Source organism: Erinaceus europaeus, chromosome 7, assembly GCF_950295315.1.
Source record: "Erinaceus europaeus chromosome 7, mEriEur2.1, whole genome shotgun sequence".
In the NCBI taxonomy this organism is placed as follows: Eukaryota; Metazoa; Chordata; class Mammalia; order Eulipotyphla; family Erinaceidae; genus Erinaceus; species Erinaceus europaeus.
This window is the reverse complement of record NC_080168.1, coordinates 113,165,455-113,177,390: the sequence shown is the minus strand read 5'-3', so window position 1 is coordinate 113,177,390 and position 11,936 is coordinate 113,165,455. Positions and strand designations below refer to the sequence as shown.

The 11,936-nt window shown below is 41.1% G+C and overlaps 1 protein-coding gene across 4 annotated transcripts in view; it reads left to right on the top strand.

The window, feature by feature from the left end:
- Positions 1 to 11,936, top strand: part of SCN8A (sodium voltage-gated channel alpha subunit 8) — a 185,833-nt gene that overhangs the window by 149,811 nt on the left and 24,086 nt on the right. For all 4 annotated transcript variants that reach the window (XM_060195347.1, XM_060195346.1, XM_060195345.1 and 1 more), the window contains 6 exons: positions 1,268 to 1,441; positions 3,082 to 3,438; positions 3,730 to 4,200; positions 4,751 to 4,868; positions 5,315 to 5,469; positions 9,373 to 9,546. In XM_060195347.1, coding sequence (XP_060051330.1) covers positions 1,268 to 1,441; positions 3,082 to 3,438; positions 3,730 to 4,200; positions 4,751 to 4,868; positions 5,315 to 5,469; positions 9,373 to 9,546 — 1,449 coding nt within the window. The remainder of the gene's footprint in view (positions 1 to 1,267; positions 1,442 to 3,081; positions 3,439 to 3,729; positions 4,201 to 4,750; positions 4,869 to 5,314; positions 5,470 to 9,372; positions 9,547 to 11,936) is intronic.

The window sequence follows — 11,936 nt, the reverse complement described above, 5'->3', positions numbered from 1 at the left end:
GCCATGTTTTATTGCTATTATGACTTAAAATAAGAAATAACTTCCAGGAGTCAGGCGGTAACACTGCAGGTTAAGCGCACGTGGCGCAAAGCAAAAAGGACCCGCGTAAGAATCCGGGTTCGAGCCCCTGGCTCCCCACCTGCAGGGGAGTCCGAGTCGCTTCACAGGCGATGAAGCAGGTCTGCAGGTGTCTATCTTTCTCTCCCACTCTCTGTCTCTCTCCTCTCTCCATTTCTCTGTGTCTTATCAATAACAATAACTACAACAACAGTGAAAAAACAAGGGCAACAAAAAGGAAAATAAATAAGTAAATAAATAAAAGAAATAATGTCCAGATAAGTTTAAATTGATAAGACCTATGATATTAAAGGATATTATATTTTTCTAATATAGTAACAAAACAGATACTTTTTTCATGCAAACATCCCATATACATTCAATTAACAGCTAACCTCCTAGAGTCATTTGTGCAGTATTCCTCTTGCTTAGAGTATCTCAGAGCCTGGGTGGTGGTGCACTGGTTAAGTGCTCACATGATAGTACGTAAGGATCTGGGTTTGAGCCCCCAGTTCCTAACTTCAGGGGTAAGCTTCAGGAGTGGTGAAGAAGGAATGTGTCTTTCTGTCTCTTTCCCTCTTAATTTCTCTTTGATTCTAGTCAATAAATAAATTAAGAATAATAAAAATATATTTACAAAGAATGTTTTTTAATTTTTTTATATTTATTTATTTTCCATTTTGTTGCCCTTGTTGTTTAACATTGTTGTGGTTATTGATGTCATTGTTGTTGGATAGGACAGAGAGAAATAAAGAGGGGAAGGGGAAGACAGAGAGGGGGAGAGAAAGATAGACACCTGCAGATCTGTTTCACTGCTTATGAAGTGACTCCCCTGCAGGTGGGGAGCTGGGGGCTCGAACCGGGATCCTTATGCCAGTTCTTGTGCTTTGGGCCACGTGTGCTTAACCCGCTGCGCCACCGCCCGACTCCCTACAAAGAGTATTTTAATTCTACTCTTGAACAGTGTGAATTGATTGGTTTGACAACAAAGGTGGGGACATTGGGGCTCAGGACTTCACTCACACCAAGAGGAAATAAGATTTTCTTGCACCACATGGAGTAATCATGTAATGCCCAGGTATTGATGGTCTTAGGTGGATAAATTAATGAAGGCTGGTATTTAAGAGGATATGTTGTATTCAGAGATAATGATAAAGGCATTCTCTTCCTACTATTTCTTTTTCTGAACCTTTGTCTTCCCCCTTTTTAGGTTTTCACTGGAATTTTCACAGCAGAAATGTTCCTGAAGCTCATAGCCATGGATCCCTACTATTATTTCCAAGAAGGTTGGAACATTTTTGACGGATTTATTGTCTCCCTCAGTTTAATGGAACTGAGTCTAGCAGATGTGGAGGGGCTTTCGGTGCTGCGATCTTTCAGATTGGTATTCCACATTTCTCTAATTTCTTTTTACATTTCCTGTCTTGCAGCTACTAGAAAAAGATTTCCATAAGTGAATCTAATAATTTATTTTAAAATTCTTAGCTATAGTCTACTCCCAATCTTAGATGACTATCTATTGAATTAGTTCCTAAAATCTTAAAACTTTATAGTAAATACATAAAACCAGAAGCTAGTTTTTAAAAAATCAGTCAGCAAACAGAAATAAATTTTAGGAAGTTTCTCAAAATAAATAAACATAAATAAATAAATTTTAATCTAAACAGTGAAGAACAACTGCCAGTGGTATTCGGAGGTCTCATACGTATTTGCTGTTAAATCTGTTATTTTCTTTGAACATCTCCCTGAAATGTCCAGAATTTCTCCTTGTTCAAAAATGGCTTTTCTATTACTTTTTTTCTGTCAGGGTGAACCATTCCAGAAAATGAGAATAAAATGATTTTTAATTATATTGAAATGAGTTGTTGAACACTGGCTTCATTTTTCATCCCATTGGCTAAGGAGAATTTTTAACGAATGAATTTAAAGAAGCTAACATTTAATATTTTCAAACTGAAAGCATTTTATTTTTTACTCAAGATATTCATCATATTTAAGAATGGATATTGGAGTAGTGTGTGTAAAATAGAGTTCTTGTTTAGTCCAAGTCACCAATAACATCTGTCAAATTTCTAGTACCTCTGCTTACAAGTCTTTGGTTAGAATCCAACCACCTTAGACTTTATGAGAATAGTTCTTATTATATAAAAAATTACAATAAGGGTTAGGAGATAGGTGCCTTTGCTTCTCATAGTCTTAATAAATTAAAAGTCTGTCAGAAGGAGAAGGGCCGGGTGGTAGCACACATTACCATGCTCAAGGGTTTGGGTTCACCTGCAGGGGGAAAACTTAACAAGCAGTGAATCAGGGCTGCAGGTTTCTCTCTGTCTCTCTCCCTCTCCATTTTCCCCTTCCCTCTTGATTTCTCTCTGTCTCTATCCATTAAATAAAAACTATTTTTTAAAAAAACAGAAAGAGAAAAAATAGTAGTAACCAACATAATGCATAGGACAGCACCTGGTAAACTTTGAACTCTCTGATAGATTCATATTTTCAATAAAAAAAGAAAATGTCCAAATCCATAGTACTGCCTTTTGCCAAAATTTCTGTTATATTACATGTTTGTTATTAACTTATGATGTAGTATTTAATTATCATCATCCCATCACAGGCTTAATGTATTTTATGGATTTATGAGCTGTTAGCAAAATCCTTGTAAATATTGATTACATTATGTAGAAATTTGACAGAACCAGAGGGGCAATGACTAGGAAAAGATATGCTCATGAGTGCATTTTTAGAAAGCAGGTTAACCCAAGGACTAATACAAGGCAGTATTCTTAGCTTCTAGTTCCAAAAATTTCCCATGATAGGAAATTAATCAGTTTTTCCTTACGTGCCTCAAGTCTCCCTCTTCTTAGCTTAAGACATTATCAGACAACCCTGGGATTTCCCCTATGGTGCTCAGAATATTTAAGCTGATCTTGCTAATTTATGTTGTAGTTTTTTTAACCGTGTGATTTAAAAAAAAAAAAAAAAAGGATTGAGTATCATTTGGTTTTTTGTTTGGGTATTTTCCTTTAGCTCCGAGTCTTCAAGTTGGCCAAATCCTGGCCCACCCTGAACATGCTGATCAAGATTATTGGAAATTCAGTGGGTGCTCTGGGCAACCTGACCCTAGTGCTGGCAATTATAGTCTTCATCTTTGCCGTGGTGGGGATGCAGCTCTTTGGGAAAAGCTACAAAGAATGTGTCTGCAAGATCAACCAGGACTGTGAACTCCCTCGATGGCACATGCATGACTTTTTTCACTCCTTCCTCATTGTCTTTCGAGTATTGTGCGGGGAGTGGATCGAGACCATGTGGGACTGCATGGAGGTAGCAGGCCAGGCTATGTGCCTCATTGTCTTTATGATGGTCATGGTCATTGGCAACTTGGTGGTTAGTACTAAATTTTTTAATTTTCACTTTGAACATCTGATCCCTGACCCAAAAACCCTTTCTCCCACTTTCCAGCTATGTTGGATTTTATTTTTTTCTTGGCCCAGGAAGCCTAAAGTAAAATGAAGGAGGGGAGACTGATATTTTGTGTGGGCCAAATAAAATACAATACAAACTCTTGAATTTGTTGCTTTTATCTGTGGGCTTCCAATTTGCAACCCTAGTTTAGTGAATAGCTTTACCTAATGCCATTCTACATTCACTTTCTTCTTTTCTAATCTACGGATATAGGTGCTGAACCTGTTTTTGGCTTTGCTTCTAAGCTCCTTCAGTGCAGACAACCTGGCAGCCACAGATGATGATGGAGAAATGAACAACCTACAGATCTCTGTGATTCGTATCAAGAAGGGTGTGGCTTGGACCAAATTGAAAGTGCACGCCTTCATGCAGGCCCACTTCAAGCAGCGTGAGGCTGATGAAGTGAAACCTTTAGATGAGCTGTATGAAAAGAAGGCCAACTGCATTGCCAACCACACTGGCGCAGACATCCACCGGAATGGTGACTTCCAGAAGAATGGCAATGGCACAACCAGTGGCATTGGCAGCAGTGTAGAGAAGTACATCATTGATGAGGACCACATGTCTTTCATCAACAATCCCAACCTGACCGTGAGGGTGCCCATTGCTGTAGGCGAGTCTGATTTTGAGAACCTCAACACAGAGGATGTTACCAGCGAGTCAGATCCTGAAGGAAGCAAAGATGTAAGGTCCTAGCCTAAAATAACTAACCCCCTGAAAAATAAAACTTTGCTGGTCTAGGGAGGTATTGAGCTATGGGACTGGTGGAGAGATTCTGTAATAGCCAACTTACTTTAAAAACCAACCCTGTTGCTCCTCAGTATAATTCTAGGCCTTCCCTAGACAACCTGACTTCTAAAATGTCCTTGGACTTATTTATCTCCATTGTTCCTGGGTCATCCAGGTCAGGGGCTGGAGTATATTCTAGCCTGCCTTTCATCAATCTGAGCTATATCCCTGAGACCAACCTAAAATCACATTGTGTTGAGACTGGGTCTCTGTCATCTATGAGTGATTTTCACTGTCATACCTTATGGTAGTTGTATGCTTGTCCCGACTTGGATGGTGATGATATTATAATAAGGGGTGTGTGTGTGTGTGTGTGTGTGTGTGTGTGTGTGTGTGTGTGTGTTGGGGAGTGGATACATCATCCATTCCAGAGGTAGAATTGTCAGTGCAGAGTAGATAATGTTGCTGCTGAGTTGTTTGATCTCCCTTTTCCATGTGTATCTAGAAACTGGATGATACCAGCTCTTCTGAAGGAAGTACCATAGATATCAAGCCAGAAGTAGAAGAGGTTCCTGTGGAACAGCCTGAGGAATACTTGGATCCAGATGCCTGCTTCACTGAAGGTGAATAGAGGCAAGAAGACGGGGTGAATGTGTGATATTTGTACTGTGCACAGATACTTTTCTGCCAAGGTTAAAGGTTAGGTGAGAAAGGGAGGTTCAGTTGCTGTCTTCATGTACAGTTGCTGTTGTCAAACAATTCTCTTGTCTGTTTTTTTTTTTCTTTTGGCAGCATTCCAGAAAATTCTATTAGAGAGGCCTATTTTCTCATAGCCATACCTGCTTCCTGATTACCTTGTTCTTCTTCCTCTCACTGCTTCTTTGTAGGACTTTGCCCAACTCTCGGTAGCCCTGCTACCCTCTCTATTTCCAAATCAGCCATTCTGATTCAACCTCTACTTCCAGAGTGTGATGGGGCAACACCTGGTGGGGCCTGGGAGATGGAGGAGAGGGCAGACCTGGGTGGAGCATGCTCCCACAATCTGATCTGTCTCTCGTGCTGGTGCCAGGTTGTGTCCAACGGTTCAAATGCTGCCAGGTCAACATTGAAGAAGGGCTGGGCAAGTCTTGGTGGATCCTGAGGAAAACCTGCTTCCTCATCGTGGAGCACAATTGGTTTGAGACCTTCATCATCTTCATGATTCTGCTCAGCAGTGGTGCCCTGGTGAGGACCAGAGGAGAGTAAGATGAGGGGTGGCCAGGGAACCGTTTATAGGATCTAATGGGAAAGAATGGATGGAACCCAAACTCAATCTCTTAGTGCACAGTTTGGCTTTCAACCCGAGAATAATGGTCAGTTAAAGTGCTCTGGACTCAGCCTCTGAGCTTTTGGAATTAAGAGTCTGTTTGCTTACATCCTGATCTTTAACTCAGCATGAGCCCACTAAAACCAAGACTCATTTTTACTAGGATGAGAATACAAATTACCAAGTGTCTCCATTTTTTGGTTTGATAGCTTCTTAAAATGAGCTTCCCTGGGGACAGGCAGTGGTGGTGGTGTACCTGGTTGCAAGCACATGTTACCACACCCAAGGATCTGCATTCAAGCCCCAGGTCCCCACTGCAAAGGGAAAGCTTCACAAGCAGGTAAAACAGGTCTACAAGTGGCTCTCTGTCTCCTTCTCTATTTCCCTCTCCTCACTCAGTTTCTCTCTGCCTGTATCCAATAAATAATTAAATAAAATATTTAAATGAATAATTTAATAATACAAAAAACCCAAAGTTAAAAAAAAGAGAGAGCTTCCCTTTCTTCTTTCTTACCTAATATCCCAGATCTGTTTACTTTTCAGTTGCTCAAGATTAGAGAGAGCTGCTGTTCCTCCAATCACTTTGCCCTCACACTCTGCTGTGTGTGAGGAATTTGAGAGCCTGTGGTATTAGCAGGAATTTAGAGAGTCAGACCTCTGGTGTGAGGGTTATTCCCATTCACATGTGAGCACATGTGCTCATCACTAACCAGTGGCACATTCAGGTTCTTTTCCAGCTCCACAAAATATCAATCAGTCAACAAGAGAAAGAGGAGGAGGAGGAAGAAGAGGATGAAGAAGGGTTAAAAAAGAGGGGCCAGGCAGTGGTGCATGTGGTTGAGTGTATACATTACAGTACCCAAGGACCTGGGTTCAAGCCCCAGGTCCATACCTGCAGGGGGAAAGCTCCATGAGTGGTGAAACAGGGCTGCAGGTGTCTCTGTGTCTCTTCCCCTTTCCATCTCCCCCTCCCCTCTCAATTTCTGGTAGTCTCCAATAAATAAATAAAGATAAAATATTTTTAAAAAAGATAAAAGCAACAGGGAACAGCCCAAGAGGTGGCACAGTGGCTAGAGTTTTGGAATTTTCAGCATAAAGTCCTGAGTCTGGTCTCTGGCATCACATGTGCCAGAGTGATGCTCAGATTCTCTCTCTCATATAAACAAACAAACATTTTAAAGCAACAGGGAAACCAAAGCTTTGAACATTCTTTACTGTTCACCTTTGACATTATTTATCATAAAGCAGGGTAGCTTAGTACATATAAAGACCCTGTACATTTGAGACCAGTCCAGGAATAAGACCTGCAAATAGCAAAACCAGCCAAATACTCAAGAAAAGACTAGAGTGTAGTTATGATGAAAATTGGTTTTAGGCATCTCCCATATGATGGCATATAGAATCATATGCAAGAAATGTAACACAGGAACTTAACATAGCAGCTATTATTTTTTGTTTGTTTGTTTGTTTTATTTTGTTTGATTGAACATAGATGCATTTGTACCAAGATCTTAGGAAAGACTGAAGATCCATGACTTCCAGTGGTAAAACTGAAGCATCTCCTAGCTGTGTGCTTCCATTTTTAGAAGAATCTGCAGGTAGCTCAGGTCTGTCCTTCCTTCAGGAATTCTTCACAGCAGACAGACTTTTCTCCTTATTTGGCACTATCTGTCTATTCCACTTCCAGGTTTTATTTTGTTTTGTTTCATGCTATAGAAATTCCTTCCCAACAAGGGCAACAAAAAGAATAAATAAATATTAAAAAAAAAAAAAAGGAAGAAATTCCTTCCTCTTAGCACCAAGCTTTTTTAGTCCACCACTCTGAATATAGGAATAGTCTTTCCTTTCTTTTTTTTTTAAGATTATATTTATTTATAAATGAGAGAGATAGGAGGAGAGCAAGAAAGAGCCAGACATCATTCTAGCACATGTGCTGCTGAGGGTTGAATGCAGGACCTCATGCTTGAGAATCCAACACTTTATCCACCAAGCCACCTCCTGGACTGCTGTTGTTTCCTTCTGATCATTCAAAAGTCCAGAACAAAAAATGGAAAAGAATAGTAGATTTTCTTCATCTAAATATCTTATAGCTTTGTTACTTTCCACCCATATCCATGGACTGAACTTCAGATATATATTGGCAAGGATGTGGAAAAATTAGGGCCTTCTTCTTAGAATATAAAATGGTGTGACCACTTTGGAAAACAGTTTAGTAGTTCTGGGAAAAAAAAAATTAAACTTAGAATTACCATATTGTCCAGCAGTTTCATTCCTAGAGCTATACCCCGAGAGAGATGACAAAATAGCCACCTGAAGACTTGTACACAGGGACCAGGTGGTGGTGCACCTGGTTAAGCTCCCAGTCCCCACCTGCAGGAGGGCAAAGGAGTGAAGCAGTGCTATAGGTGTCTCTCTGTCTCTCTCCTCCCTTTCTTCCCCTTTCTCTCAATTTCTGGCTGTCTCTATCAAAGAAATAAAGGGAATAAAAAATTTAAAAAACAGTTTTTAAAATCTTATTAATAAAAAAAGGTCTGCACACAAATGTTCATGATAATATTTTTCAATGGCCAAAAAGTAGAAACAATACAAATGTCCATTAGCCAATAAAGGAAAAGCAAAATGTAGCATGACCGTCTATTGAAATAGTATTCATCAATTAAAAGGACTGAAGTACATGTATTTATGGTGAATGATCATAAAAAGATTTTGCTAAGTCAAAGAAGCCACTTACAGTGGGCACATGTTACGTAATGTCTAGAATAAGCAAATCTGCAGAGATAGAAAATAGACCAGTGGTTGCCGGAGACAAAGGGGAGGAAGTAGGGAGAGTAGAGGCTGACAGCCAGGAGTGGGCTTTTCCTTTTTATTTTATTTTATGTTTTATTAGCTTTATGTATTTGATAGAGACATCCAGAAATGAAGATAAAGGGGTAGGGAGAGAAACACCTGTAGCACTGCTTCACCACTTGTGAAGCTTCCCCCCTGCAGGAGGGGTGCAAGGGCTTGAACCCCGGTCCTTGTGCACTGTAACATGTGTGCTCAACCAAGTGTGCCACCACCTGGTCCCCTCTTTTCCTTTTTTAAAAAAAATGAAATAATTATATCTAATGATTAATAGAGGAGAGAGAGAATGTCAGAGTATCATTTTGGTACATTTGATACTAGAAATCAAACTCAGGACCTCATGCCTCTAAGTTCAACACTAGCTACCATGCTACCTCCTGGGCCCCTGGAGTTTCTTTTCTAAATTTGATTGTAATGATAAATGCGTAACTCTGGATATACTGAAAGCTGTTGGAATTGTATATGTTAAATCTAAATTGTATTGTGTGAATTGCATCTCATTAGAGCTGCCTGGTTTTAAAAAGAGCTATGTGGGGAATCCAGTGGTAGCGCAGCGGGGTAAGGGCAGGTGGCGCAAAGCGCAAGAACCGGCTTAAGGATCCCAGTTCGAGCCCCCGACTCCCCACCTGCAGGGGAATCCCTTCACAGGCAGTGAAGCAGGTCTGCAGGTGTCTATCTTTCTCTCTCCCTCTCTGTCTTCCCCCCCCTCCATTTCTCTCTCTCCTATCCAACAACGACAACATCAATAACAAGAGTAATAACTATAACAAAACAACAATGGCAACAAAAGGGAATAAATAAATATTTTAAAAAGTTTAAAATAAAAGAAAAAAAAGAGCTATGTGAAGCAGTGCAGTAAAGTGAGCCACAGGAAACTGATTGATAGGCACCCTGGAGTGAGGATGGGAGCTGTGTGGCACTCCTGCTGTCTCCTGCCTACCTTTAGACACTACACATGGTTGCTGCCTCTCTTGCAGGCCTTCGAGGACATCTACATTGAGCAGAGAAAGACCATCCGTACCGTCTTGGAGTATGCTGACAAGGTCTTCACCTATATCTTCATCCTGGAGATGTTGCTCAAGTGGTGTGCCTATGGCTTCGTCAAGTTCTTCACCAATGCTTGGTGCTGGCTGGACTTCCTCATTGTTGCTGTACGTGTCCTGCTTTCTTCTTCCGACCCCTTCTAACGGGAAAACCAAAGTAGGGATTTTTCTTCCTCTGATGTTTGGCATTGGTTCTAGGACCCAATATGTGGGATAAAAAGATGTAGATTTGGGTAAAGAAGTTGCTTCCAGAGAACTTAGATCTTAACTTGGGGAAACAGAGTGCTGAAGTCCTCACTTACACCCCTGAGAATAGCATACCAGCTCTTTACCTAATGGGTTTGGCATAGAAGATTGAGAATTGGGAAGTGGAATTATTGGCATTGAAGCCCTTCTGTTAGATGAGGGAAGAAGAAGGTTAAAGTCCTGAACTACAAGGATATCCTCTTTCTGCTATCTGGAGAGGTGTGAGGCTGATGTGGTGCTCCTGGGGTGGGGGGCTTGGGGGGGGGCAGTGTAGACTCTCCTGTTTACCATTCCCATATATACTTTATTCTACTAGAGTCTTTATAACAGACTCGTTGGAACAGGTCTATCAGAAAGAGGAGGATTCACACCAAAATAAAGCCCTGCCCTCTTCCCACGCATTGCCATCTCCAGAGTGATAATCAAACTTAAGAAAATCTTTTTTTCCTCTAGGTTCCAAGGCCATCTCCAAGGCTTGGTGGCCACTGTCTGCTTGTTATTTTTCAGGTTGGAAGCTGTTAACTATCATCTGTAACTATGTCTCATCCCACCAGCACTGCCCCTTGGCTTTTTTTTTTTTTTACTCCAGCAAACTATGCATGTTAAAGAAATCTCAAAGAAAGAGTGAATGAGATATGCAGGATTAGGACCTATGGGGAATTTACTTCCTATTGACAAATGCCATATAAGTGAGGAATTGGGAGGCTGGGCTGGTACTCTTAGAATGTAGCCATGTGGGGGCCAGGCGGTGACACATCTGCATGAGCACACATGTTACAGTGCACAAGGACCCGGGTTCAAGCCCCGGTCCTCACCTGAAGGGGGAAAGCCTTGTGAGTGGTGAAGCAGGACTTCAGGTGTGTCTCTGTCTCTCTCCATCTCTATTCCCCCTTCCGTCTCGATTTCTGGCTGTCTCTATCCAATAAATAAAGATAATTTAAAAAAAAGAAAACTGTATGTTTAAAAAAAAAGAATGTCACCATGTGATAAACTGTCTCTAGAGGGCCTTTGGGCCTTTCGGTGACATGAAAATCAGTCTCTCAGCTTACAATCCAACAGCCATCTCTGCTCTCTTACAGTGCTCCTGTTCCTGTCTACAGCCTCCTTGGGTAACAACTCCTTCCAAGAGCGCTCACCATGCTCCTTCTACTTTCCCCATCTCAAAAAGCAAGCTTTGGGGGGAAATTCCTAAATGAGGTGGGGAATGAAATAGATACCGTGCCAGAGGGAGCCCCCTTGATCCTCAGAGCAAATGGCTTCAGTGCTCCAGTCAATAGCTCTTGGGAGCACCTTTTGATAGGAGGACTTTTACCTCCTGGAAGGGGGAAGCTTGAACTCTAAGAATGACAGAATGGACAGAGATGAAGTCCAGAGAACTCAGGTGACACTAAGCCTACTCTCTCTGTCTCTCTCTAGAGGTTGGGGCAGTATCATACAGTTACCACACATGCTGAGAATCAGGTGGGTTACCTAGAGGAGATGAGCAGAAGACACAAACAGCCATGACCTGAAGCAAAGAGTCCTGGTTGCTTCTCATGAGCTATGTTCGGAGATTAAAGCTTATACTAACACCTGGGTAGATGCAGTTCCCAGAATGTTCACTGTCCATTTAAATAGCACATCTGGTGTCTTCAGTGGTTCAGAACATCCAGCAGATGTTCAGCAGTAAAATTAGCTCCTTGCTCAGCACTGTCTGAATACTAAATGCTAATCTCTTGCTTCACCTACTTGATGTCTGAATCTATTATTCACCATGTTCATTTCTGTAGTAGCTATCCTTTTATCCCTAGTTCACTGAAATTGCTAAAGGTACCTTTAGAATCATGGAGATAATCCACAGTTTCCAGGGCTAATTTTCATTAATTTTTTTCCCATTTTATTTGCTAGGACACAGAAAAATTGAGAGGGGAGAGGGAGGGAAAGAGGGAGGGGAGGAGACCTGCAACACTGCTTCACTATCAGTAAAGCTTTTAATTCTCTTTATTTAAGTACCTGAGTTCCTAAGCAGGAACAACATTCTGTTTCCCTTGAGTCTTTGGCTGCATTTTTATAGGACAATTTTGAATGTTGTCATCTCCCCAGGGAAAGGTACTCATTATGTCTGGATATGAGCATGTCTATTTTCAGGATAGGAATTTTCTGCGACTCCTCACCTCATCCTTCTTTCATTATATGTTTAAAGGTGTTCTCATCATTTTTAAAGTCACCCAGTATCTCTCGCTTTTCCCCCAGGCCTGCAACTGTAATGACTC